The sequence below is a fragment of the Danio rerio genome, chromosome 19 (genome assembly GCF_049306965.1).
Source record: "Danio rerio strain Tuebingen ecotype United States chromosome 19, GRCz12tu, whole genome shotgun sequence".
NCBI classification, from domain to species: domain Eukaryota; kingdom Metazoa; phylum Chordata; class Actinopteri; order Cypriniformes; family Danionidae; genus Danio; species Danio rerio.
This window is the reverse complement of record NC_133194.1, coordinates 12,870,558-12,898,285: the sequence shown is the minus strand read 5'-3', so window position 1 is coordinate 12,898,285 and position 27,728 is coordinate 12,870,558. Positions and strand designations below refer to the sequence as shown.

The 27,728-nt window shown below is 36.1% G+C and overlaps 1 protein-coding gene across 5 annotated transcripts in view; it reads left to right on the top strand.

Annotated features, from left to right (window-relative positions):
• The window catches only part of ctdp1 (CTD (carboxy-terminal domain, RNA polymerase II, polypeptide A) phosphatase, subunit 1), a 216,512-nt gene that overhangs the window by 52,182 nt on the left and 136,602 nt on the right, over positions 1-27,728 (top strand). For 4 of the 5 annotated variants that reach the window (XR_012394537.1, XR_012394538.1, NM_001002873.1 and 1 more), the window contains 3 exon segments: positions 2,239-2,380; positions 4,098-4,325; positions 15,713-15,869. Coding sequence is in view for 2 of the 5 variants with exons in the window: in NM_001002873.1 (NP_001002873.1) it covers positions 2,239-2,380; positions 4,098-4,325; positions 15,713-15,869 (527 nt within the window). In the remaining 3 variants the exon portion in view is untranslated. 5 annotated transcript variants of the gene reach the window in all.

Genomic DNA, 27,728 nt, shown 5'->3' with positions numbered 1-27,728 from the left:
TTAATGTATTTAGTTCTACATTTAGAAAAGATTTTCTTTATTATAGTAGCCGTTTTTTAATAGGTGTAAATAATAACTGGATGTTTACAAAAGCATTTTCATATTGGTAAAGGCGTCTGCAACTTTTATGAAACATCAAATTACTGGCATATTAACTATCAAAACATATTTAAAACTGCATAAATGTATTATTGCTTTTAGAAAAGTCACATATTGTGCATTTCTATTATACACAATTTGTATTAAAGTGATCTAAAAAGTTCATATCAATAAGTTTTCTCTTTGCACCACCAGGTGGCAGTCTTTGTACTTTCATTTCGAGAGTGCAGATTGCATAAGTTTTATTAATATATATAACTTTATTTTATTAATAACCATAACTTTATATATATATAGTTAAAAGATATTTACCATTTTCCCGGTTGTGACTACTACTGTAAGAAAATATCAGAATTCGGAACATACTTTTTTGTATTATCTTTGCTTGAACTGAGCCGATCTAATCCTGTTTATATGAATTGAACCTGCTCCCGATCAGGTTTGACCTAGCAGAACTGTTGCTATGACAACAACTCTCGGATCAGCTTTGAAGAACGAAACGATCCTGGATCGTGTCAGATCGTCAATATCCAAATCCAGCTAACTGAGTAATCCACGTACGAAGAACGGACCCCTGATGGAGCGAGTTTACAAGTGTTGAGTCCTGTGAAGGAGCTCCAGATGGAAACTTTTGTTTTGTGTTTACCTTTTAATTAAAGTTGTTGCATGTCCGCCAATTCCCACCTCTGAATGAGCGAGTTTGAGCTACTTATACATTAAGATAGCGTTCAGAAAAAAACAAAACACCTACGAAGAAACTCAACACAGAGGAACAATAAAACCTACTGCTAGCTAGCGTTTTGGAAGTGTTATTGCAGAGCAACACAAACAGCAGCTGAAGTATAAATGTACGGCAATGCGCAAGGCATGCGCCGTGGGTCACTCTGATCACTTGATCACACAGTGATTGTGATTACACACAATTGTACCCTTTTGGTGGGTGCAAAAAAAAACAACAACAACAATGACTAAAAGAGATTTCAGCTAAGTCAAATGAAGCAGGATTAAGCACAAAATTATTAGTTTTGCCACGCTTGTTTTCACAAACTTCCATTATCACTTCAAATCATTTCACCTTCAATCCTTACATATTATTTATACACCATTTGTACACTTCTTTTAATGGTTTGATGCATTCAGTTGCATCTTCGTGTAGGGGAATTGCAAAGACTAAAACCAATGCAAATCTTCCATAATTTGATAATACTTTATGAACCTAATCACTTTGTCAAGATGTATTTGCCAGTGGATTCCAGTATTTAAATTTCATCATAAAAGATACTATGAAAGGTTTTAATGATGTGCAAGAGATTTCAGATATTAAAGATTTCGGATATTAAAATTATGTGACAAGGATAATTGCATATACTGTAGCATTTAGCTGTTGCTCACTGTCTGTTGTGTATGTAAAGATCATAATGAGATCTCTATTACTGACTGTGGTTATTTGGACATCAGTAGTTTAATGATTTGCCTTAATCTGAATAAGACGAGAATATGGTTAAGGTGTTTCCATGAGTTGTTTTTTTTAATGTTCTTTTTATGTTCCCATTTTACATGTTATAGTATAGTCATAGTCGATTAACGTCAGTACGTCTCCATTCGCTGTTAGTTTACTGTGGTGTTTTACTCAACAACTGTTCATGTTCGCCATGACACCATATGTTTTGGTCGTTTCGCTTTTACTTTTGCAACAAGTTCAACTGCAGGCAATTTTCCTCACTATGCATGCTAACCGACGACGGTGGATACAAATTCTCATGCAATAGGCCACCTCTGCCATTTCATTGACTTACTTTTATTCATGCCTCTGAGACAAAGACGCACTATTTTTTTTATGCGCATATTCAAAATGCACATAAAAATAGGTGGATGAAAACATAGCTACTGTAGCCTGTGCAATTTAGCATTAAAACTTTATTTATATGATAAACTTTGATTGAAAAAAGAAATAGAAAAATGTTTTTTGACTTTTTTAGTAGGTTTTTTTATTGCAACACATTCAATTCAGATTGCAATTTTCTTTTGCTGTGCTGCTGCCTTCTGCTCTGCTGATAGTGGAGAGAAAAACACCGACCGATCATATTTCACATTGCAGTGTGGTTTATCTAAATAGTGTTTTGTTTGTGTCTCTGTCAGGTACAGAGAAAGTTCGTCAAGCTCTGGGTTGTAAACATCTCCATGTGGTAAATCCTGATTGGTTGTGGGCTTGTTTGGAGCGCTGGGAGCGAGTAGAGGAGCAACTCTTTCCTCTCAAAGAGGACTATAACAAATCACACAGGTATTTATCTTTTACAGCCTTCTACTTCTTTTTCCATCCTTTATGTTCACTTGTGGCTTTCAGTATGAAGTAGGTATTGTCAGTATTTTCTGTTGTGACTGCTGAAATTTTCATTGTGTTGTTCACTCATCACTACAACGCTCATGAATAGAACATGAAGCATTCAACAACTTATTATTTTTCAGCTTGCACTGACACTTGCAATATTAAAGTAATATTAAATAAATCAGTTTCCCTAAAACTTCCTCATGGCACAGTAAGGGAGATGCTTAGCAGAACGTTGATGTAAAGTGAGCGCTGGCCATGAGTCAAGCAAGATTTTTTCCATCTGCTTGTTTACACATAGATTTCATATTTCTTCAATCGGAACTGAACTATGTGTGTGCAATATGACGATTTTTGATGGAGGATGATTAAAATGTCTCCATGATCTGCTTTGCGAGGTATATCATAATATCGTGCTTCTCATTATACACTATAAAAAAGTTGACTCAACTTAAAGTTGTAAGGCAACTTGCTGAAGAGCTTTTTTGAGGGCCCTTTTACTCCAATACGTTTTTGTTTTAAGATGGCGTATTAGAATGAAAACGATCTACGTTCGCACTGGCATTTCATCTAGCCTTTCTGAACAGAAAACGCACATTATGTGACCATACATGCACTGAATGCTGCTTCTGCATATTCTCGTGTCTGAGCTCCAAGCAGTCAGCAGGAGCTCTGAGCACACTTGTCCGGCTGAGAGCAGCTGAACGTCGGCCAGTTTGTCCCGAATTTGCTGCTGGATCTCATCTCTCTGTAGTTGTTAAACACGATTTATAACTCATCTTGTGTAGACTTTTATTTAATGAGTCGGTCTTTTGAATCTATTAGCCCACTTGTGCTCAGGTAACGTGTTTTGGCCGAGCGTAAAAACAAGTTAACATATTAATTTATGTATGCTGAGTCTGCATGTTTGTTTAGAAAGTTTTGAGGTCTGTGTTTAGGCAGCTTATACAAATAAAATGAAAGACTACAGCCTTGGCTGTATAGTAAAACAAGAGAGCAAGATCTCATGTAATATCGGAGATCATGTTAGTAGCAGATGTTAATGCTGACCAGTAAAGTCAAATAAACCTTACCATTATGTCACTAATTTACATCTTGCAAGATGTTTCCTTCCACCCAAGTTAGATCAGGGTGAAGGCTAGGTCATGTCAACGTGACCCATGAGACACATCAGGTGGCATCAGTTCAATTTAGAGAAGATGGGAGGTTTGCTTTTCACACCTTTTGAGGAAAAACACAGAGATCGCACTTTGCAGATACAAACACTTGGAAAGAACATCTAGTACAAATCATAAAGATTTGTGTACAACATTTTTCAAATGTCAAGCTACAGAAAATACCCAATTAAACAAAAAATAAAATGTAGATACAAAACTTTATATAAAACTATTACTACATAAAGAAGTAGCTTAACTTATAAGTAGCATATGTCAGCATTATAAATATAATTAAAAGCACATTTGTAATTATAAATAATAATAATGATGATGAAAAATAATCAATATAGAAAATATAACAACATTAGAAATGTTTATGTACTACATTCTGTCATTTATTAATCACCACAACATATGCATCATGTTAAAATAAAGTAGTCTGTACCCCACATAACTGGTTGTCATAGCAGTTGATCTTTATGTTCATGTTTATTATTATTATTTGTTTCATTCAGGAGCAACAGTCCCGGTGCATTTCTAGACATCCATGGGTCTGCCCCGAGGCCTCCCTTCCAGGCCCCTCAGGTTCAGCCTAAGCCGCTGCCAGCACCCGAAATGCGGACCTATGATCCTGTCACTGGCAAACTGATCCGCCGCGGCCCCCAGGCCTCCCGCCCACCTTCATACCTTCACTCACATCCTTCATCATCCATGTCGGCCAAGGGTGATCTCTCAAACCTCAGGTACTTGCTATATATATAATTTTTATGCGAAGTCTGCTCATCATAATGTCAGTTTTATACTAATGTTTTGTTTTTCATTCAAAAATTACAATTCTGTTATTAATTATTCACGTAATTATTCCTCGTGTCTTTCCAATCCCTCGAGACCTTTGTTCATCTTCAGAACACAAATTAAGATATTTTAGATTAAATCTGAGAGCTCCCTTATCCTCCATAGGCAGAAACAGTCATGAGACATTCATGGCGTACTCACACTATGCTATCCGAACCGTGCCCAAGCCCATTTCCTGGATCGTTTGAGAAGTGTGAGTGCTCTGAATCAGGCTCAGGTACTGTTCACTTGGCTGGCCCTGTCCTGGCTGTGCCAGAGCGGGGTTCACTTGGACCCCAAAACTGAAGACGAGGCGTGACTTTTACATGATTATTTCATATGGATTTTATAATCATTCTTACTGTTCAATGAACGCAGAGTCATATATAATTAACGACGCAAACCCCTCACTACACGACAGCTGCACCTTTAGCAAACCTCCTAATTCCTGCAGCATTAGGACTTTATGATCGTTTACGAGTGTCAAAAGTGGCTGACCTGTTCTGCGAAATATTTGACAGCATGTCACTGCATCCCAAACGACTAAAACAATATACCTAAAGAAATCTCCACTGTGCTGAGAAAATGGAGTTCTCTACGGAACAGCGCATGATCGATCACTCAAGCGTGCCCAGGCCCGAATATAATGTGAGTGTGGGCCGTCGGGGACACAGTAGGGGGGAGACAGGAGGCGTGCTTTGGCCCGTTTTAAGGCAACTGTACATAGTGTGAGTACGCCTTCAAAGTCCAGTAAAGGACCCAAAAACATTGTAAAATTCAATGTGTAATCATAAGAAGCTCAACTATAGACGACGAGTCTTCGCTGAGGCCAGCCTCCAGCCTCCACCGCTGAGACTGCAGCTCTGCACAAGACTTTTGGCCAGCGGAGAAATTAAAATGGTCTTGCCGAACTGAGTCTGGTTTCTCTCAAGGTTTTTTTTTTCTTCACTCTCCTATCAGCGAAGTTTTTTTTCCCTCTCCGCTGTCGCCACTGGCTTGCATGGTTCAGGATCGGTAGAGCTACGCATCGATGAATTTGCTCTTCAATGTTTGGACTGTCAGTAATGATTTTAAACCACACTGAACTGAGCTAAACTGAACTGAACTTAAACACTAAAAACTGAACTACCCTGATCCAGTTATTATGACCATTCATGTGAAGCTGCTTTGACACAATCTACATTGTAAAAGGGCTATACAAATAAAGCTGAATTGAAGTGAATTGAACTATAGCATGGTGCCACATCTACTACAGACAATATAATGCTTACATATTGGGACTCTAATGGCAATTGGACATATTGTCTATAGCACCCTGATCTGATGGGGAAAAGAAGACATTGATGTTTTGTTTTTTTGGTGCATAAATGTGTTCTTTAAGCTTCATTGTTTTTGGTTCCTTTTCTGGACTTCAAACGTCACAGGACTGTTTCGGTCTATGGTGGATGAGGAAGACGCTTTTCCTCACGACACTCATGCAGAAACAATCTCACACAGGCTAAATATGCCAAAATAACATCTAAATACTCATCTTTGAAACACAATGGGAAATGTCTTAAGTAAAAGTAGACAAGTTGAGGAAAAAAATTCTTAGCTTATTAATTTTTTTTAATTTTAATCAGCAATAAATAACAGTATTACTGTTGCACTTGCCTAAAAAATCTTTCTTTGTTCTTGAAGCTGTTTTGATCCCATATAATAGTCTTGTATAATTATATATTTTTATTTTAATTATTGACTTCACTCTAATGTTTTAACTATGCAAGTTAGGTTATTTATTTTCTTCTCTAATGCTAAAAACTGTCATTATTATTGGTTCAATTTATTAGAACGTTACGTGGATAAAAACGTGGATGAAAATAACAAATATGCGTGTTTTATTTGTTTACTATTTTTTTCACTGGGTACATTGGCCTGATCAAACCAGCAGTAAAAATTCTTAACCCCAAAATAAGTATGATCCCAAATTTTATACTTGAATTAGGTTTTATACGTCACAAATTATGACAAAGTATAAGATCATAGTCAGAATTGCATTGCAGTTCAGTTGTTTCCAACTGAAAAATTGCTAACAATAAAACAACATATTATACTACTGGGCAAATATATGACCGTTTAAGAATTTGCAACTCACAGGAGCTATTGTAACTCACCTGATCATGTGACATTCAAACAATTTAATTAAAACAATCTATTTTTTTATTTTAAAATTTATTTTTATTTCTCTTTAAAAGCCAACAACAAGACTTAAAGAGCTTTTAGAACAAAAAAACAAAAAACAAAAAAAAAAACACACACAAACACACACTCACATTTGTAACCAGTGGGTTAATGCTTGAGGTTTTAGTTCTGGCAAATTAAGAAATGAAGACATGCATACAATTGTATTATTTAATATAGCATTATTTTAGTATCACGATTTTTTTTAATACAATTTTTTAAGGTATCGTATTAAAGTTTTATCATGACAATACTTCACAGTACATTAAGTTATTTAAAAAGAGCAAGGGAAATAAAGTTAGGTCTAACTTTATTTTAAGTGTTGCTTATTCCTGTAAATTTACAATTAACTAGATGTGTAAGTAGTATGTAGTTACATTGTATGTACACACTGGTACATAGTATTGACTTGTGTAATATTGGTGTAATTACACACATGTAACAACCTAGTGAATAGTTTAAGTTCAAATGTGTAACAGGACATTACTAACACAATCTTTGGCAAACTAGCCCTTAAATGTGAATTACGGATGTGATTCTACAATTTACCTTAAAACAACATATAAACATGAGGTATTTGTATATTTATATTTACACATACATTTTTTGGCAGAAGTGTGCTGTTGGTAAACAGTTGCACAAACGTTTAGGTTTTATATATTACACAGTAATTTGTGACCATTTTATACTTTATATTCAGTGGACAGTTCCTGAGGATTTACCCTGTAATTACCCTGATATTAATAAGTGAAACCTTCTGATGCAACGTTAGTTCTGCCATTCTTATTTTAATACAGTGTTGAAATACATGTCATGCAAACAGGTGTTGAAGTGGGAAAACCCCTGCAAGAATATTGTTGTTACACAATGCACTTATGTAATTCTTGGTACAGATGTGTACTTTCTTATTGTTGTTACCAATGTCCAGTTACACGTTTGAACTTACACATACTATTAACTAGGTTGTTACATGTGTGTAGTTACACCAGTAATACACAAGTAAATACTGTGTACCAGTGTGCACATACACTGTAGTTACATACTACTTTTACATCTAGTTACCATGTAAGTTCACAGGTATAAGCGACACTTAATATAAAGTGTGAACAGCCCCTTTAAGCTATATATTTTTTTGCCAAATTATGTTAACCTGCCTTGTTAACATAATTAATCTAGTTATTTCTTTAAATGTCACTTTAAGCTGTATAAAAGTGTTTTGAAAAATATCTAGTCAAATATAATTTACTGTCATCATGGCAAAGATAAAACGAATCAGTTATTATTATAAATGAGTTATTAAAACTACAATGTCTAAAAATGTGTTGAAAAAATATTCTCCCCGTTAAACAGAAATTAGGTAAAAAATAAACAGCATGGCTAATAATTCTGACTTTAACTGTATTTATATTTCTTAGGCATGTGTATGAAATGTATGTCTTTAAAGCCGTGTGTAGGCCATGTGCTGTGCTTGCCGTTTCTTTCGTATTGGATTTCTCATGCTGTCTATTTCGCATTAATCTCTGAGCTCTAAATAAAATCTGTGAGAAATAAAGCATTGCGCCTTGGCAGCTCTGAGATTGTGAAACAGAAATTATTAGCAAATTTCATCAGCACCTTTGGCCATTGCTGTGACAAGGGAATAATAAAAACAAGCCTGTAAACGCTGATCGAATGAGAGGAGGAGAATTCTGCAGCTTCTGCGTCAGCATCTGATGAGGGGAGAGAGAGAGAGATGAATTAGCAATGAGTCCAGCTTAGGAACAATCATTATTTGCTCATTATTATTATACTGACTTTCTGCAGTGATCTTCAATGAGATCAATGACTACAGCTATCAACATGAAGACAAAAAAGATCATAAAAATGGGTCTGTATAACTATTAGGATCAAAAGTTGTATAGTTTGATCTGTTATCTAAAGGTATCTTAACACTATAAAGATTACTAATACTATAGATAGAGTAATTGAAGTATTACACAAGTCTCGTGTAGACCATTTATTGTATCCTTATGATGTTTTCGTGGTGCTAAACTCCTGCCCTCATGAAATATAAATGCATGGAAATTTATAAAAAATGCGTACCTCTCCAGATAATGGATGGAGTGTGTATTAACTGATTGATTCATAGGTTTCTGCACTCATTGGCCACTTTATTAGGTACACCTTATCAGTAGCGGGTTGGACCTGCTTTTGCCTTCAGAACAACCTTAACCCTTAATCTCCTGATCCACCACATTCCAAAGAGGTCATTTAAGTACAGTTAACTTATTTTCATGTTCAAGAAACCACTGTGCAATGATTCATGCCATCGGAACACTGTGGTAATAAAGGGATGGACATGGTCAGCTACATTACTCAGGTAGGCTGTGTCGTTGACACGATGCTCAGTTAGTACAAATAAAATGTCCAAGAATTGTGCCAAGAAAATAGCCCCTATAGCATTATACCACCACCACCACCAGCCTGAACCGTTATTACAAGGAAGGATGGATCATCAGCACCTTTGGCCATTGCTGTGACAAAGAAATAAAAAAATAAGCCTGTAAACGTTAATACAAGGCAGGATGGATAAATGCTTGCATGTTGCTGATGCCAGATTCTGGCCCTACCATTCAAATCTCGAGACTTATCAGACCTGGTAGCGTTTTTCCGATCTTCTATTGTCCAATTTTGGTGATCTTGTGCCAATTGTAGCCTCGGTTTCATGTTCTTAGGTGACAGGAGTGGCACCTACTGTGGTCTTCTTCTGCTGTAGCCCATCTGCTTCACGGTTGGACGTGTTGTGCAACCTTGAGATGCTCTTCTGCATACCTCGATTGTAACGAGTGATTATTTGAGTTACTGTTTACTTTCTATTGGCTCAAACCAGTCTAGCCATTCTCCTCTGACCTCTGCATCAATGAGGTATTTGCGCCCTCAGAACTGCTGCTCACTGCATGTGTTCTCATTTTCTGACCATTCTCTGAACTATAGAGATTGTTGTGCGTAAAAATCCCAGTAGATCAGCAGTTTCCAGTCCGTCTGACACCAACAACCATGCCATGTTCAAAAGTCACTGAAATCACTGTTCTTCCCCATTCTGATGCCGTTTGAACTGCAGCAGTTCGTCTTGACCATCTCTACATGCCTAAAAGCATTGAGTTGATGCCATGTGTTTGGCTGTTGAGAAATTTGCGTTAACAAGCAGTAGAACAGTGTACCTAATAAAGTGGCCGGTCAGTCTCGATTTTTAAAAAAAACAACTTTGGCATTTAATTTTCATAATTTTGTTATTGAAATTAACTTATTCTAATTAATAAATCAATTAATACTAATTTATAAATTCTTATGAGTTTTTTTGTCTTAATCATTAATACTTCAGTTATATTATATTGTATTGTATTAACCTTGACATTTTAAAATATGAAAAAACTGAAAATTATTTTAATTATAAAAATTGTAAAAATTATTTTATAAAAAATAAAAACTATAATTGTATATATTTTTCATCAAATAAATGTAAGCCTTAGTAAACATGTAGTAAGAGAATTCTGGGTCTGCGAGCCAGCATTATTCATTATAATAACAGCATGAGGGTGAGTAAAAGATGGAACTTTTGGGTTTCCTTTTTCTTTTAAAGCCAATTTCACATGAATAATTCAAATCTACTGTCAGGGCTTCCTTCCTGTTATTTGACAGTTACAGTAGATGACAAGTAACAAGTTGTATGTTTTTTTAAGAATTCTATATGGTTTAAGGGAAAAGTAGAAAATTAGAATTAACCTAATCAAATCTTCTAAAAGTTTTAGAAATGATCATGTTTGCATGGTAATGACTTAAGTGCTGTCTTTTTTAGCTACTTTCTCTTCCCTCTCACTTTCTTTTTTGCTAGATGTCGACTATTTGTCAGTTGCGTGCATTTAAGTTTAACACCATATTGCTTTTCAGTTCCTCTTATGTGATTTAATATTTTAACCATGATATTTTTTTCCCATAACCTGGTGACAATCAGTACAGAGAAGAAACGGCAACATGTCGGCAACATCAAATTATAAGGCTAAAAGAAAGTGTCTATTTCTAACGTCTTGAAAGCAGACATTAACAACACAACAAAAAAATGAGGTGAGGTTTTGCACAATTTGTCGTCAGTTTGACAAGTCAGCCACCTTTTGTTTAATAATTTCAAACTGCAATAAAATATATCCACATTTTCAACACTGCTCTTTTTGTTTGCATAACACTTTGAACTTATTATACATTTATTAACCAGGGCTGGAAATTAAAATTTTTGATTGGTAGCACCGGTGCTCCTAACTTAAAAAAATGTAGGTACATCATCTAAAATGTAATCGCACACACCAATTATTAGCACCGTTACGACAAGTTTTATACAGATTAACTGGATTTGAAATCAACACTAATTAGACTAACAAGCAAAAACATATATATATATATATATATATATATATATATATATATATATATATATATATATATATATATATATATATATATATATATATATGCATGCGCGAGGAAAATATGTCTCAACGAAATCTCGTTATCAAAAGAAAATGCATTTTTTTAACATAACTGAGTGACCAAAAAGTACATGGACCGCTCACCGGCCCTGCACGTACTGCTTGACATGAATGAATCTGTTAATAATATAACTGTGCTGTTCTCACGGGTGGTGTCTGATATTGCACTGATGCTTTTGACATATACTGTGCCTTATTATATGCATACATCATGTTAATAGCAGTACCGGTCTTTTTATGAGTAGCGATGTTAGTTTACTCAGTGTAAGCCCATTTGCGATTGTGTACATGGTGTTAAATTTGACATATATCTGCCACTTGCACAGCGGACAGCATCTGGCGATTAAATGAAAGATTTAACAGAAGCTCTCATGCTAGATGTGGCAAACAGTTACCTGAAAATTCCATCCCACAGACTTTTCATAGCGGACTTGAAGCCAGTGGAAGTCTTTTATCCACTGTTCGAAAAGTGTAGATGGTGAATAAACATTCAGCACATGATCACTACTAAATGTGTAATTATTTGAACTTTACATGCCATGGTTTCTAAAACAAAATCTGTCAGTGTTATTTTCATTCTCATCCTCAGTGCTTTACATCTACACGGTAGTAGCTCTCCCTGTCATCCCAAGCCAGAAGGCATTGACTGAGTGATTGTGATTGACAGATGATATTAAGTGGCCCAATAAGAAGAGCGCGCAGGCTGGGCAAGCATTAAGGATTTGGCTTTGTTTACTGCTGCAAGTTGACATGACAACTATTTAAAACCATTCCGGAGCGCTGCGTTTCCCATTTCAAGTCCAAAGATGTCTCCCGAATCTGCGCATGTGATAAACATTTTGCAGTAAAATTGGTTGCACACAACAATCATATGCACTCGCACTAATGCTCCCAAATATATTTTGAGATCGCAAAGCTAAAATTTCGGGCGCATATAACATTTTTTAATTATTGAAATTCTAGATTCACAAACATTATTTATGACACATTATTTAAAATATGTGGCTAAAAATATCTATTAACTTCTCTCTTTTTTTCTTTTTCTTTTTTGGTGGGGCCAATAAAATTTTTGGCAGGGCAAGTAAAAATCTAAACCACTTGCCCGAATGGATCAGTAGAAAACATTCTTAGCGTTAGACCCTGCAGTTACATGTTATTTTGAAAGAAACCACTTATGGATTGGCTGGTTCAGGTGTGGATTGTGGTTGGGTCTCATCTCTGCAGGTAGGCCTCCAGCTGAAGGATTGGGATCCCTGTTACCCCTTTCTCATCTCAGATGGCTGTTCGCTGCTCTCAGCTTGAACACAGACTGCTCCTGTTGGTCTTATATCTGCCTTGTCCTTGCTCTTGCTGTCCATGCAGGGGGGCGCAGATTTAATAAAGCAGTCCTCTGTCCTCGAGAAACCATTTATAAGAGTTCACAGCCAAGTTTTAAATTTAAACCAGAGTTCTACCTGGCTAACTCTCCAGACAGATTCGCACTGGGTGTCTGCAAGTTGAAGTAATATTTCATAATGAGCGTTCAACGTCGTCTACAGCAGGCCTGATGTGTTGAATGAATAGCCTGACTGCATGGAGCCTTGTTACGACATGTCGCATGTAGGCTGGCAGCGAGAGCTCTTGCGCTGCTGATGAGTGGATGTTCTGGTCTCCTGGCAACTGGGCTTGTTGAATGGTTCAAGAGCAGAAAATAAGAGGACACAAGCATCAATACAAAATCACCCATGTTCCTCTTTTGTTGCTAGGTAGCAAAGGAGAAAAGAACTGTATGTGCCACTCAAACATGTTTTTCAGAGGAATGCGTAGATGGATGCCTGAAAACTTGCTCATGGGAAACAGTAAATATCAGAAAGTTCTAGAATTTTGATGCCTCCTTAAATCAATCATTGATACTGTTGGACCAGGAAAAACTCTTTGTGTTCTTCATACATGCTTTTGCAGTGCTTCCCACATATAGACTTTACTTGGGTGGGCCCAATTATGTTTTGTGTCACATTTTTATTTTTGTGAGTTAGCTGTGTGCGTGTCTAGATGACTGTCAGCTGTGGCAGGAGTGATTGGTGCAATGACTTGTGGGATTTGTAGTTCAACGGCAATGTAGTAAGTCAGGGGTCATCAATCTCGGTCCTGGAGGGCCGGTGTCCCTGCAGGATTTAGCTCCAACTTGCCTCAACACACCTGCCTGGATGTTGCAAGTATACCTAGTGAGACCTTGATTAGCTTGTCCAGGTGTGTTTGATTAGGGTTGGAGCTAAAATCTGCAGGACACCGGCCCTCCAGGAACAAGTTTGGTGACCCCTGTAGTAAGTAATCACTGTAAATCACTGCTGGTGATCACAACACGGGGCAACATGTAAAATTAAATATTTTTACACATTCACCAATTATTGAGAATTTATGTGTAGTAAAGGTAGGCCTGGACGATATGGCAAAAATTTGTTTCACAAAACATTTTCTAATATCGGTCGAAACTAAACTTGCAAAGTCAACAATACCTCCAGGCTTTTAGAACTTTAAAAAAAAATTACAAAAAATGAATGTTCACTTTCTATTTGCATTTAGCCTTTACAAGGGAATGTGAAATAAACTTATCAAGTAAATAAAACTCTCAGACTCTTATTATCTTTTATTGTCTTAGACTTAGTTTATTTACAATATATATCCATTTAAACTAGAGCAGGCTGATTATTAATATAAACAACAAACAAACTCCTGCAGCCAGGATTGAAACAAAAATACGACACTGACTTAAGTTGCTCCTCCACCCTGTCCCTAACTTCACCATAAAGTGCAGGTATAGCGGTGCTTGAAAGATATTTCCGACAAGGGATCTGGAATTGGGGGTCAAGGACTGACCTCGTTTTCCCGAAGCCCACACCATCCACCATACTAAATAGCACCATGTCTTTAGCCAAGACGTTTGTAATAGGCCTAGTAATGTCTTTATGACGTTTAGACTGTTTGTCGAAAGGTAGTTGACACAGCTGGTTTCGGTTTTGGTGGTGGTTATGTTGAGGCGACAGGTTGGCTTAAACTTTTATGACTCTCAGTATGTTCTATCGGGTGGAACTGCTTCAAATGGTGGAACAGATTTGATGTGTTCCAGCTGCTGGTCTGCACCATTCCCTGGCACATTTTGCAGAGCACTGGAACTTAAAAACCTAAACCATTTCCTCTCTTATCAACTATTTTGTCTGCATTCTTACATTGTTCATTTACATCTGTATTCAGGGCACTAATTTTGTAGCTAAAACTTTCTGCGACAGAGCTTGTAATATATAAGGATGTCACCAGAGTGGCTTTTTGGTTTCTTTTCTTGTGCATCCCAGCCACTACAGTACCCCATCTGAAAGAGTTTTTAGCATCGGGCTAATGTAGTCATTCAACTTCACTACTTGTAATGTTGCCATATGTATTTAAATAATGAAGGTTTGGTTCTTTACTTGAAAGCTCAGATTTGATTATCAGAATTGTTTTTGTTAAAAGAGTTTGTGGTTTACTGTGTGATTATTATAGTCACCCTACAGATGTTAATCAACCTGAAGTAGTCCTATCTCTCACCAACTATTTTTTCTGCGTTCTTGTATGTGGAACCTTGCTCATTTAGATCTGTATTCAGGGCACTCATTTTCGCAGATCATTTTCACTTTCTTCAATGGTGCTTGACTGCTGAGATCTGGCAGTGTGTCTGTGATGGATGTCATCACGCAAGTGACATCACGCTCTTTCTGATCGGAAATGGGTTTAAAAATCGTATTTCATTATTGGAAAAAAAAGAGTCCTGCGGAAAAAGGGATTGACAGGTGGTAGTTTGTGTGTAACTTATCTTTATTTATTTATTTATTTTATTTATTGATTTGGTTATGGGTAAAACAAAGACCATGCGGGTCAGGTTGTTGAAACGGTAGGCTACAAATAAATAAACTGTTATGAATTAATTCATTATTCATAAATAATTAATCCACTGCTGCCTACGACGACAATGCCATCGTCCATTGCGATGTTTCACATTAGACATTGTACGATGCCAAACTGGTCGACATCGCCCAACCCTACTATGAGTAGTAATAGCATCCCATAAATAACATTTATAAAACTTCTTTTATGTGCATATTTTTGCTGAATACCTCATTTAAAAAAAATAGTTTTAGTTGAACAAAATGAAGAAATGCACATTTTGCAGACTCCTTGACCAAAAATACTCCTTTAATCATGGGTTTAAACAGACCGCAAGAGCACATGCAGTGAGGTTAATCGATTCTTCACTCGCCATCCATTTCCTCGAGCCGAATGATCATAATTATCGTTCCGTGGCTCCTCTGACAGAACTGCAGACGTGATTAAATGTTTGTTGTGTGCTTGCGGACAGGCGTGTGCTGTTTGTCTGTGTTTGATTGCTTATTTAGATGTTCCTCAGTCCGAGCGAGACGCTGTTCGAAGCAAACTCGGCCAGTTTTGCTTGATTGCCGAGTGACTGATTGCGTCGTAAGTTGCTTGACCGGCTGCTGCTCTAGAGTTTGTGTGTTGAGCGATTGATTGTTGATGTGTTTGTTCAGGTCAGCTCAGGGGTCTCAGCAGACAGATGAGCCTGCAGGATCGAGTCCAGACGATGAGCAGCCCGGACCTTCGCGCAGAAAACGACAGCCCAGCATGTCGGAAACCATGCCGCTCTACACACTCTGTAAAGAAGACCTGGACAGCATGGACAAAGAGGTTAAACGCACACATACACACACAGACTCTCAGACATAATAGTCATATATTCTATCCCTATACCCCAACCCTACCTCTAAACCCAACCCTCACAGGAGATAATCTGCACTTTTACATTTTCAAAAAATAACATTCTGTATGATTTGAGCATGTTTACCTGTAGGTATTTACATTAGATGTCACCTACGCTATTGTTGTCTATTGGAAGGAATGCATCAATAGAGCTGCCATTTTAGTACAGGGTAGCGCTTTGAAATGAATGTGGGACCAAGGTGTAGTGGAGCACTGGCCATCTGGAGCGATCATATCTATACATTAGGGATGTAACGGTATCAGAATTTCACGGTACGGTAATACCTCGGTATGAATGTCACGGTACGGTATTTATTGAATCATTTACAGGAAAAACAAAACTTTTGAAAATACTCCAAAAAAGTGCCAAAAGTGTCAATGACATACAAATTAGTCATCTATCTGTAAGCTTTGAAACAGGAACTTCAATTTTCATAACAAAAAATTATTAAACCATGTAAAAAAATAAAGTTTCAATTTAGTATTGTTGAAAACTCATCACATTCAACATTTAATCACTCACTCACTTAGATAGAGATGGGTTTAAAGGAAAATTATCATATAAATATAATCTGGTAAAAGCTGGTATCTCTGGGTATTTACAATGTCCCCTGCAACAGAAAAAAACCCTCTCATTTGGGACTGAGGATTCTGGGACAGAGATATGACTTGGCCCATGTTGACAGCAGTGGGTAACGTTGTGCATTGTCTTTCCCCCACTTGAGAAGACAAACCATGAGTGAGATAGAGGTCTCTTTGCGGTACAAGTCAATGTCTGCATCAATCTGAACAGTGCTGTGTTTCTGCAGTCCCCATGACTGCTATTAGTCGTATTCCCCAACTTGCAGGCACGTGCACACATAGGGCTCAACCTGTGCAGTGCACATGCCCTTTTTAGTCTTGGATAGAAAATGCCCTTCCAAATCGATCAAAAGTGCCCCCGCGACGCGACACAACCTCCGTCCAGCCCTTCAGTAGACAACACCGCTCTTGAGTATGCGCGCTCAACCCCCCCTCGGCGCTTTACAATACGCGCGAGACAACACAGCTGATCAGAACGCGCGCGACAACACTGCTATTCAGTACGCGCGCGGCGACAACACCCGCTTTAGGTTCGATCATTTCCATCTTTTTTTCATCTCCGCTACTAGCAGCACACTCCATTTCCGCATTACTGGATCTGTAGCGACAACAGACCGCAAAGGATTATGGCCACGCCTGGGCTTATGGGAAATGTAGTTTAAGCTACCTCCCGTTCGCTTCATTCGCCTGAGCAAATTTTCTCAGAAGACCTATAGTTTTACCGAGTCATGCGACTTCGGTAATATCGAAAAAAATTAATATTGCGGTATGACGGTATTTACAATACCGTTACATCCCTACTATACATATATCTTTAATTGGGAGTTTTCCCAGTGGTCAGTATGCAAATATTTTTTGAAATTATGAAAATTATAATTTTACATCTTTTCTATATATCGATGGATATGTGACCGCACGTGCATTGCCGACAAAGAATTTGTGTCTATGTGTATGTATCATCCTTTTCATCTAATCAGTGTCCTGAAACACCAAACCACCCCCCACCCCGTCTTGCTTTAACTTCTCATTCTAACGGAGAGAGCGATTAGTTTAGTTTGTGAATGAATCCCCGTTATGATCGACTTCTGTGAACCCTTGTTATTCCTGCATCTTAATCTGCACATCCTCCTTTCTGATCTAAATGGTATAACTTTTGTAATATTCAATGATTTAGGATTGGACCGTATGCACATGGAGGAGCAGGCAGTTATGTTATCAGGCAGCTTTATAAGTTACTTCAAAAAATAGCCTTTACTTCATCTAGCCGACAATAATATGTTTCTGGCAGGGCAGCATCTTCTTGTCATATTTCATTTACGTTATTTGCTGATTTTATTCAACAAAACTAGCATAAGCCTAGAATCTAGTGCAAGGTGCTACTTTCCCTTATGGTCAGTGCATCAAGTGACTTTATTATCATCATCAATAACGTTACTTGTTTAGCACAAAATGTTGTAATATACAAAAACAAAAAACATAATCTTACTTATTTAATGTTCTGCATTTGTGCTTTGTTTTCTTTGTTAGCTCGTTACTACACCCATACACAGCGCTAAAGTCCTGCATACACAGATTGGCTTTGTTCTTGACTGGTGTGATTGAATGACATTTGTCTTGGAAGCATTGTACAAATGTGGCGGCGCTATTGACGCATGCTCAGGGTCTGTATGTGTATATCTATGATGTTTACACCCGGGGACCTCAATTTTGGTCCCCACGGGGATACAAGTCCCCATGAGTATGTGTGCATTCAGGTTTAAAAACGTAAACACACCCACACATATACACTGAAAAAATTATTCAAAGATGATTCCTTGGATTTACTTTAGTGGTTGTAAACAATTTATTTGGGCTGCATTTAAACAAACAAATTAAGTTGAACATTATTATATTTCATTTGTTTGTTTAAATTCAACACAAATAAATTGTTTGCAACAGTTCTGCATGCAACACTCAGTGCAGTAGCTTTTGCTTTTCATTTAAATGATGGCATTACGTAGACTTTTATTGATTTCAAATACAGCTAGTTATAAATAGTATGACTTTATTTTTTCAAATTAAAATGATGTTCACAGTAACTGAACCTCATTCACTTTTTAAATCCTGTTTTAACAATGAGAAAAAGGAGGTTTTTGTTGTTTTTAGTTTACTTTTGGGTGAAAATTTGTTCCTTTAAGAGGGTAACAATTCTGCTACAACTAGTAATAAAAATAATTTTATGTAATTATGATTCCATGTAATTAAAATACATTTAAGAAATGAATTAAAAAGTGTTCATGTGAAATTACATTTAAAAAAGGATTTTATATACACAGAATCATATTACATGCTTTGTTGAGTCAAATGTCAGTACTTCATTGTTTCAAATAATGTTTGACTACATTTCAAAATATGTGTAAAATCATGTTATTTTGATGTTCAGTAAGAACATATATGTTTGTAAAAGAAAAACAAATTAAATATTATACATCTACTAATGAATTCTCCATTAACAACTTTAGTGTTCAACAGAAAAAAGAGAATAACATTCTTTTTGACAGTAAACTTTTTAGGAAAACCTATCAGCTGTATCTTTTTGTATTTATTCATTTAATTTTAAATATTAAAGTTGTTGATCATGATAGTCGCTATAAAATATCCTGGAAACATACATTGATATAAAGATATTATCTCAGTCTGCATTACATTCACACCAGTGTTTTTAGGAAGACAAAAAAGAAATTTAAAAATAATAATGAGGATGATTATAATAGTGCTTTATGAGCTTTTATTTTGGCCGGAAACTGCAGGTTTTTTGAAAGCATATGGGGGGCACAGCTGCACCACCTGCTCTTGGAATAGATTGTGATTCTTGTGCCAGGATTATTGTTGCTGTGTATTTTACGGTCTAGTTGTTTTCCTTTCATCCACTCTTTGTCAATCCACCGCTCCTCAGAGTCACAGGTGAAGTGTAATTTGCCTTATATATTCAAGCATAGTGTATATAGGTCACGTCAAAAATTGATTTGCCCTTTTGTGAAATTTGTCATGTTTAATAAATCAAAGACGTTTTGTGATTGTTTAAAAATCAAGACAGTGTTTCCTTTTTTTTTTAGCGATGCTCCAATATGGATTTTTAGAGCCGATACGGAGTACCGATTCCTCGTCATGGTCATCAGCCAATACGGAGTACCGATTCTGGTGCTTCAAGCTTAATAAAACTTTAAAATTGCTTAAAGCGCATTTACATTTTCCCTCCAAGTATGATACCTAAGTGAAGATCTCCTTTTTCCTAAAGGAATAAATGAAAGATGTTGCATATAATCCTTTAAACACGTCTCTTATAACCATTTAGTGTGGACATGTCATGGTCAGAAGCAAATTTACAGAAAATATTAGATAAAACTGATTTAAAAATGGTAAGAAAAATGACTTGCAAAGCAATTTGGAAACATTGCCATTGGTGAAAGAATAACTATGCATGATAAGTTTAAATGCATCTTCCTCTTGTAAACCTGTAAACAAACACTTGTTATCGGTTCATATAATCGGCCAGATTAGCATGTCCGATCGAGTTATGAAATGTGATTATCGGCTGATAACGATCAATCGGAGTATCCCTAATTTTTTTTTCTTTTGGGGGAAAGTCTTATATATTTTATTTCATATTTATTTATTTATTTATTTTTATTCTTTTACAATTTTAAGGTTAAAATTAATGGCCTCTGTTGTCCAATAACTTGCCTTATAATCGTGAATTGCCTATTTAACATAATGACCTAGTTCATTCTTTAAATAGCATCTGAATACTAATATCTCGCAAAATAAGTAGAACAAATAATATGGACTGTCATCATGGCAAAGACAAAAGAAATGTTGTCTCTGTCAGTTATGTTAAAAAATGTCTGTTAAATTATCAGTTATGTTTAAAAATTGGTTGTTAAATCAGTTATGTTTAAAAATGTCTCAGAATAAAATATTCGCTCTGTTAAACAACACTTGGCAAATAGTTTTTAAAGAATTACAATTTCAGAAGAGGGCTAATAATTTTGACTTTCGCTCAGACACACGCGGACACACACACACATACACACTCATGTTGTTGCATTGTCTTTGGTCCTTCTTTTGTGTTCATCGTTTATGTTCTGAATTGTTTGCATTGGTGTTACTTGTTTAATCCATAACAGATCTGCAGTTCTATTTCTCCCCCTACACAAAGCTTTTAAGATTCATCAAAGCTAATTAAAAATCCTGAACAAATATCCTGAAGACATTCCCTGACGGTGAGCCAGTGTTAATCACCCTCTGAGATCGAGAGCCACTGAATATTAATGCCAAGACTGTTTGAAGAGGACATGCAAGAAGCAGATTACTGTGATCACAGCAAAGCAAATTGAATCGCTGAGAAATTTAGAAAAGAAAATTAAAGTGAATTTCCTGTCTAATAAAAATGCATTTGTTTAATAGGAAGTCCAAAAAGACATTTAAAATAGATCATTAGTTTACTTATTACTCTAAGGTAATTAATTAAAAACTGGAAACAGAATTGAAAAACATTGCTTAATGATAAAACTCTAAATGTTGAGAGTGGCATGTATTTGAATATGTAATCAATTTTAGCAATGCACTGAAATAAAATCCTGGACTGAAACTGAAAATTCTGGAAATGCTTGACTAAACCAAAATAATTAGTTATTATATTAAATAAAATAAGGTAATTTGTAAGAATTTTTAAATTTAACTTTGTAACTTTGTGTATCGATGAAAAAAAACACTCTCAAACCAATAAAAATACCACATTTTATGACTAAAATTTCATTGAGGGTGAATGAGTTGAGAGGCTTCATTTTACCAGGTCTGCCATGACAACACAGCAGCAGGAACAAGTGTCTTCTACATAGAAATGTTCCATTGTCGCATTATTATTCCACTGGGCTTTGCTTTTATATTGAGCATCTACAAGTTTGACCATGGCAAAGACAATAGAATACACAAGACATGACACTTGTATAGTTTTGAATGGGAAAAGTGTAACGGTCAATATAGTAAATGAAGCCCCACCTTTCAGTACAAGAACCAATCAGCGATTGCTATAGACTGACATTTCTCCGGTGGAGGGACTGGGACCAGATGTGAATTTCTGACTAATGTTTAGAAATGGAACTAAAGAGACAGTTGTTGTTTAATGTAATTGTTGTTTTATAATATGAAATTTAATCGTAAGCTTGGCAAGCAATTTTGAAGAATTTGAGTGACATGACTTGCCTTAAATAGAATTTGACCATGACACTCTCGTAATGCTCTTGCGTTTTGGTCATCATGGTAACAAAGCACCCTTGTGCAGCACAAGTCATTGAATTGAATTTGTTTTATAGCGCAGCACTTTCCGCATCCAGTGTGAAAGTTGCTTTGCACTGCATAGTATGGATGGAGAGAGGGTGAAACCAATGTGCTAAACACTGTGGGTCAGCGTAGCCTTTTTTTGGTCTTTAAATGTTATTTTTTGGTAGAATTTTTTTCACCAGACGAATATTCGTTGCATGCCTAATAAATGTGCAAAAATATACATATATTTTGCACATATTCCTCTCAGTAACAAAATAAGAATATTTTTTTAGCAGCCACCCTGCCAAATCTTTCTTCTTGTATATAAATATTTTTCAAGGGATTTTAAATGAAGCAATTTTTTGCAGTATTTCCAAAAAACCAATAACTTGCCTAATTATCCTAACCTGTCTAGTAAACCCAGTTAAGCCTTTAAATGACACTTTAGGCTGAATATCTTGAAAATTGAGTAGAAAAATATTATGCACTGTCATCATGTTATTAAAACTATTTTGTTTAGAAATTTCTTTGTTTAACAGAAGTTGGGGGAAAAAATCTAGAAGAATAAAATCTTTAACAGGAAGGCTAATCATTTTGACTTCTACTGTAAATATAATAAGAGTAGAGCAAAAACAACAGTTAAAATATTTGGTCATAACAATGTAGATGATTAAAAAGAATGAAAATATAATCATGCAAATCCGGTAGTGAACCCAAATGTAGAAATGTATTTACAAAAATGTAATAATTAATTTATTAATATTATTATTATTATTATTGCTTTTACGCTCCACAGCAAACCAACCCTTTCGTTCTAAAATGCTAATTATTTCCAAATTTATTCATATAGCATTATACATTTTCAAAATATTTATTTATCTCGCAGAGTCACATTTTTCCCGCAATATTTATTTGGCCTTCTAAAGTGTTGTTGTTGTGGCTTTTTATATATGCTTTTAGATGGAGGAACAGATGAATCAAAAATGTTCCTTCACTTTAAAAGTGCAGACTCATGAAAACTCCACTTTTCCTGAGCATACACACACACAAAGTAAAAATGGGGGAACCGGGCACAATCTTCCTGTCCGAGGATCAGTGTTATTGCTGTGTGATATGAATCTTTGCACTTCTATTGCTTTGCTTATTTATGAGCTCATCTCCACCAGCCTGCCTCTTCTGACCTTGCTTTTCATTTAAGGTCATCTTCCTGCCGGCTGGTTTTGAAGTATTAATTATTTAATCTCTTCATTTCTTTTAAATTGGTCACGCTCACACCATTTATAAAAAGAATGAAGTTATGCATGGATTATTTCTTTTCTCCCCTGCGTTGTTGCCTTCAGCTTTTATAGCTCATAGTGCTGCGTCAGGCTTTCTGTAAAATTATTATTATTTTTTCTTCTTCAGCTATTTCCTTTTACATTGGACTTGTCGTCTTCTGCTTTTTTTTTTCGCTTGAAGTGTGAAAGAGAAAGATGTGCCTCATGGCTCCCTCTTAAAATCACTGACCTAGAAACTTCGCTTCAGAGCTTCTTTGCCTTCTTTCTCGTTTGTCAGACCCGTGTCTGCTTTCTGCTTAGTAGTTCTAACATCTCAGCCGTCCATGTCTAAATCCTGTCATTGCTGACAGTCTTCATAGCAGCCGTGTTACACTTGCCAGGTTACATTAAACATTAGCATTAACATTTTTTTTGATGTTCATCTTCATGTGCGCACACACACACACACACACACACACACACACACACACACACACACAAGTGAAACTAATCCATTAATACAGTAGAAGCTGAGGTTTACGTTTTTAAATCAATCAATCAATCGATCAATCAATCAATCAAACTTTATAAATAGTACTTTACAAACACAGCAGTCAAAGTGCTGTACAGAAAGAAAAAAAAAATCTAAATATGCATAATTGTATATAATATATATGTAAAATACAAGATAAATAATATACATCTAAACTATTGAAAAGGCATATAAATTAAACTATCCAGTTATTAAGATCAGGTGTCAAATTCCAACAACAAAATAGAAGTTTTAAGAGCTGATTTAAATGAGAACATGGAAGAGGGCTTTCAAATCATTCCAAAGTCTAGGACCAACCACAGTGAAAGCACGATCCCCTCTAAGTTTATGCTTTGTTTTTGGCACGATCAGGAGAAGCTGATCATCTGACCTGAGAGAAGGAGGGAGCTTATAGGGGTGTATCAGCTCAGAGATATAAGGTGGGGAAAGACCATTTAGTGATTTTAAAATATAAAGGTTTTCTAACATTCACTGGCAACCAATGAAGCGAAGCTGACACAGGGGAAATGTCTTATTTGCAAGTTAACAGGAGTGCTGCAGCTTTTTGCATCATTTGCAAATGAGAAATAGCTGAGCTGCTAATCGCCAAATACAGTGGACTATAGTAATCTAACCGAGTGGTCACAAAATCGAGTGGCTTTTTTAAAACGCTTTGGGTTTTAGAAAAGCGCAATATAAATAAAGTATATTATTATTATTAAAAGCATGGATTACTGTCTCAAACTTAATAGAAAAAAGCTAGATTAAATGTCAATTTACCTCTTGCTGTGCCGTCAGATTTTAATTTTAGCAGTTGATGATTTGCGCTCCTAACTTTCTTATCACACCGGTGTGATTGTACGCTTCAGTGACCAGCACCGCTGTGATCGTATGCATGAAACAGTTAACAGATCGTGTGATAGATGGGACAGCTTTAATAGACAAACTAATGTCGAAGTTTTTTAGATTATAGTCAGTCATTTAAAAAAATCATATAATATACATCTCATGATTGCATTTAATTGCTGGACCTCTTCTATTTTATTTTATATATTTTTTATCATTATTTTTGAAGGACATTATGAAATGTGACCAGTGTTGAATGTGTACAAAGTTAAGGTAACTAAACTATAGCCACTGAAAAAGTAAAAAAAGGGACTTAATTAGTTACTTTTAATTAGAGCTGCACAATTAATCGTAAAAAGATCGCGATCTCGATTTGACCCCCTAGACGATCTTAATCCAGCATTTTTACGATTCTGTCAATCATATTTTAAAGTTCAGGAGAGAAGCAGTGGAAGTCTTCACATTGTTTCACATGCGTTGTTTAGCAACATGGACACCTCCAAATGGTGTTGAAAGAGTCACATGTTGTATTTCTAAGATATAATACACCCCAAAAATGTAATTTCTGTCTTCATGTAATGTATTTGCGACCCCAAAATCACACATGACTTGAGCTGACCATCAGCTGTTACGACAAAGAGGGCATGCGCGCGCCTCTGAATGAAGTCTACTTTAGTGAACAGAACCTGCATAGGCTGTGAATAACAGGTAATAAAGTTGTAAAAAGCATTCAGTTTGTGGCACAGTGATCGTTTGGGAGCCTTGCGGAAAGTGAACCGCTCTTAGCAGTTAAAATGAAACCGAAAGCGCACACAGTGTTGCGAGATGTAGCTGACTGATTCCAGCCCAAAGAGTATCCAAAACCCACCGAAATGCAAAAATACCCACCCAGTCTTCTGTATTCACGAAAATCACGTCAGCGACAGATTTTAAGCAGAAAATTACAGATTGTAAGCATGTCTCAAGCACATTCTCATTTTAGCCAGAGTTATGCAGCTCTACTTTTAATACACTCAAAAGTTTTTTGCTGCGTCTTCAAACTACTTATTTAAAATGAGCTGAAGCGGCACAGCTTTTGATATATGTTTTGCAGATTAACTATTTTAGCTTAAGAGAACAAACCTGTAACAAACCAGTATTTTTACTAGTAACTTTTTTTACACAGAAAAAACAAAGTGCTCTGAAAGTGCAATAAAGTGTGCTTCTACTAAAGTGTTTTTGTTTAATAATAAATGAATAAAAAGTAAAATAAATAAAGCACATGTTTCTAACAAACTATAAATTTATAACCAAACAAACTGATATAAATTAATAAGTAAATCTCAACAACTTGAAAAAAGTCTATTGCTGTTTTAGTGTAGCTTAATTCTTCCTTTTGACACGTGAATCTTGTTAAAATGTACCATGCGGTGACTGTGCTGGAGCATTATTTCCTGAGGTAATGACGAGCATAAACAACCAAGAGAGGATAAAATTCAGCACCTTTATTTCCATTTTCCATTCCATTTCCCATTCCATTCCATTTTCCATTCCCATTAGTTACTTTTAATTAGAGCTGCACAATTAATCGTAAAAAGATCGCGATCTCGATTTGACCCCCTAGACGATCATAATCCAGCGTTTCTATGATTCTGTCAATTATATTTTCAAGTTCAGGAGAGAAGCAATGGTGGCCGCACAAGTCTTCACATTGTTTCACATGCGTTGTTTAGCAACATGGACACCTCCAAATGGTGTTGAAAGAGTCACATGTTGTATTTCTAAGATATAATACACCCCAAAAATGTAATTTCTGTCTTCATGTAATGTATTTGCGACCCCAAAATCACACATGACTTGAGCTGACCATTAGCTGTTACGACAAAGAGGGCATGCGCGCGCCTCTGAATGAAGTCTACTTTAGTGAACAGAACCTGCATAGGCTGTGAATAACAGGTAATAAAGTTGTAAAAAGCATTCAGTTTGTGGCACAGTGATCGTTTGGGAGCCTTGCGGAAAGTGAACCGCTCTTAGCAGTTAACATGAAACCGAAAGCGCACACAGTGTTGCGAGATGTAGCTGACTGATTCCAGCCCAAAGAGTATCCAAAACCCACCGAAATGCAAAAATACCCACCCAGTCTTCTGTATTCACGAAAATCACGTCAGCGACAGATTTTAAGCAGAAAATTACAGATTGTAAGCATGTCTCAAGCACATTCTCATTTTAGCCAGAGTTATGCAGCTCTACTTTTAATACACTCAAAAGTTTTTTGCTGCTTCTTTAAACTACTTATTTAAAATGAGCTGAAGCGGCACAGCTTTTGATATATGTTTTGCAGATGAACTATTTTAGCTTAAGAGAACAAACCTGTAACAAACCAGTATTTTTACTAGTAACTTTTTTTTACACAGAAAAAACAAAGTGCTCTGAAAGTGCAATAAAGTGTGCTTCTACTAAAGTGTTTTTGTTTAATAATAAATGAATAAAAAGTAAAATAAATAAAGCACATGTTTCTAACAAACTATAAATTTATAACCAAACAAACTGATATAAATTAATAAGTAAATCTCAACAACTTGAAAAAAGTCTATTGCTGTTTTAGTGTAGCTTAATTCTTCCTTTTGACACGTGAATCTTGTTAAAATGTACCATGCGGTGACTGTGGTGGAGCATTATTTCCTGAGGTAATGACGAGCATAAACAACCAAGAGAGGATAAAATTCAGCACCTTTATTTCCATTTTCCATTCCATTTCCCATTCCATTCCATTTTCCATTCCCATTAGTTACTTTTAATTAGAGCTGCACAATTAATCGTAAAAAGATCGCGATCTCGATTTGACCCCCTAGACGATCATAATCCAGCGTTTCTATGATTCTGTCAATTATATTTTCAAGTTCAGGAGAGAAGCAATGGTGGCCGCACAAGTCTTCACATTGTTTCACATGCGTTGTTTAGCAACATGGACACCTCCAAATGGTGTTGAAAGAGTCACATGTTGTATTTCTAAGATATAATACACCCCAAAAATGTAATTTCTGTCTTCATGTAATGTATTTGCGACCCCAAAATCACACATGACTTGAGCTGACCATCAGCTGTTACGACAAAGAGGGCATGCGCGCGCCTCTGAATGAAGTCTACTTTAGTGAACAGAACCTGCATAGGCTGTGAATAACAGGTAATAAAGTTGTAAAAAGCATTCAGTTTGTGGCACAGTGATCGTTTGGGAGCCTTGCGGAAAGTGAACCGCTCTTAGCAGTTAACATGAAACCGAAAGCGCAC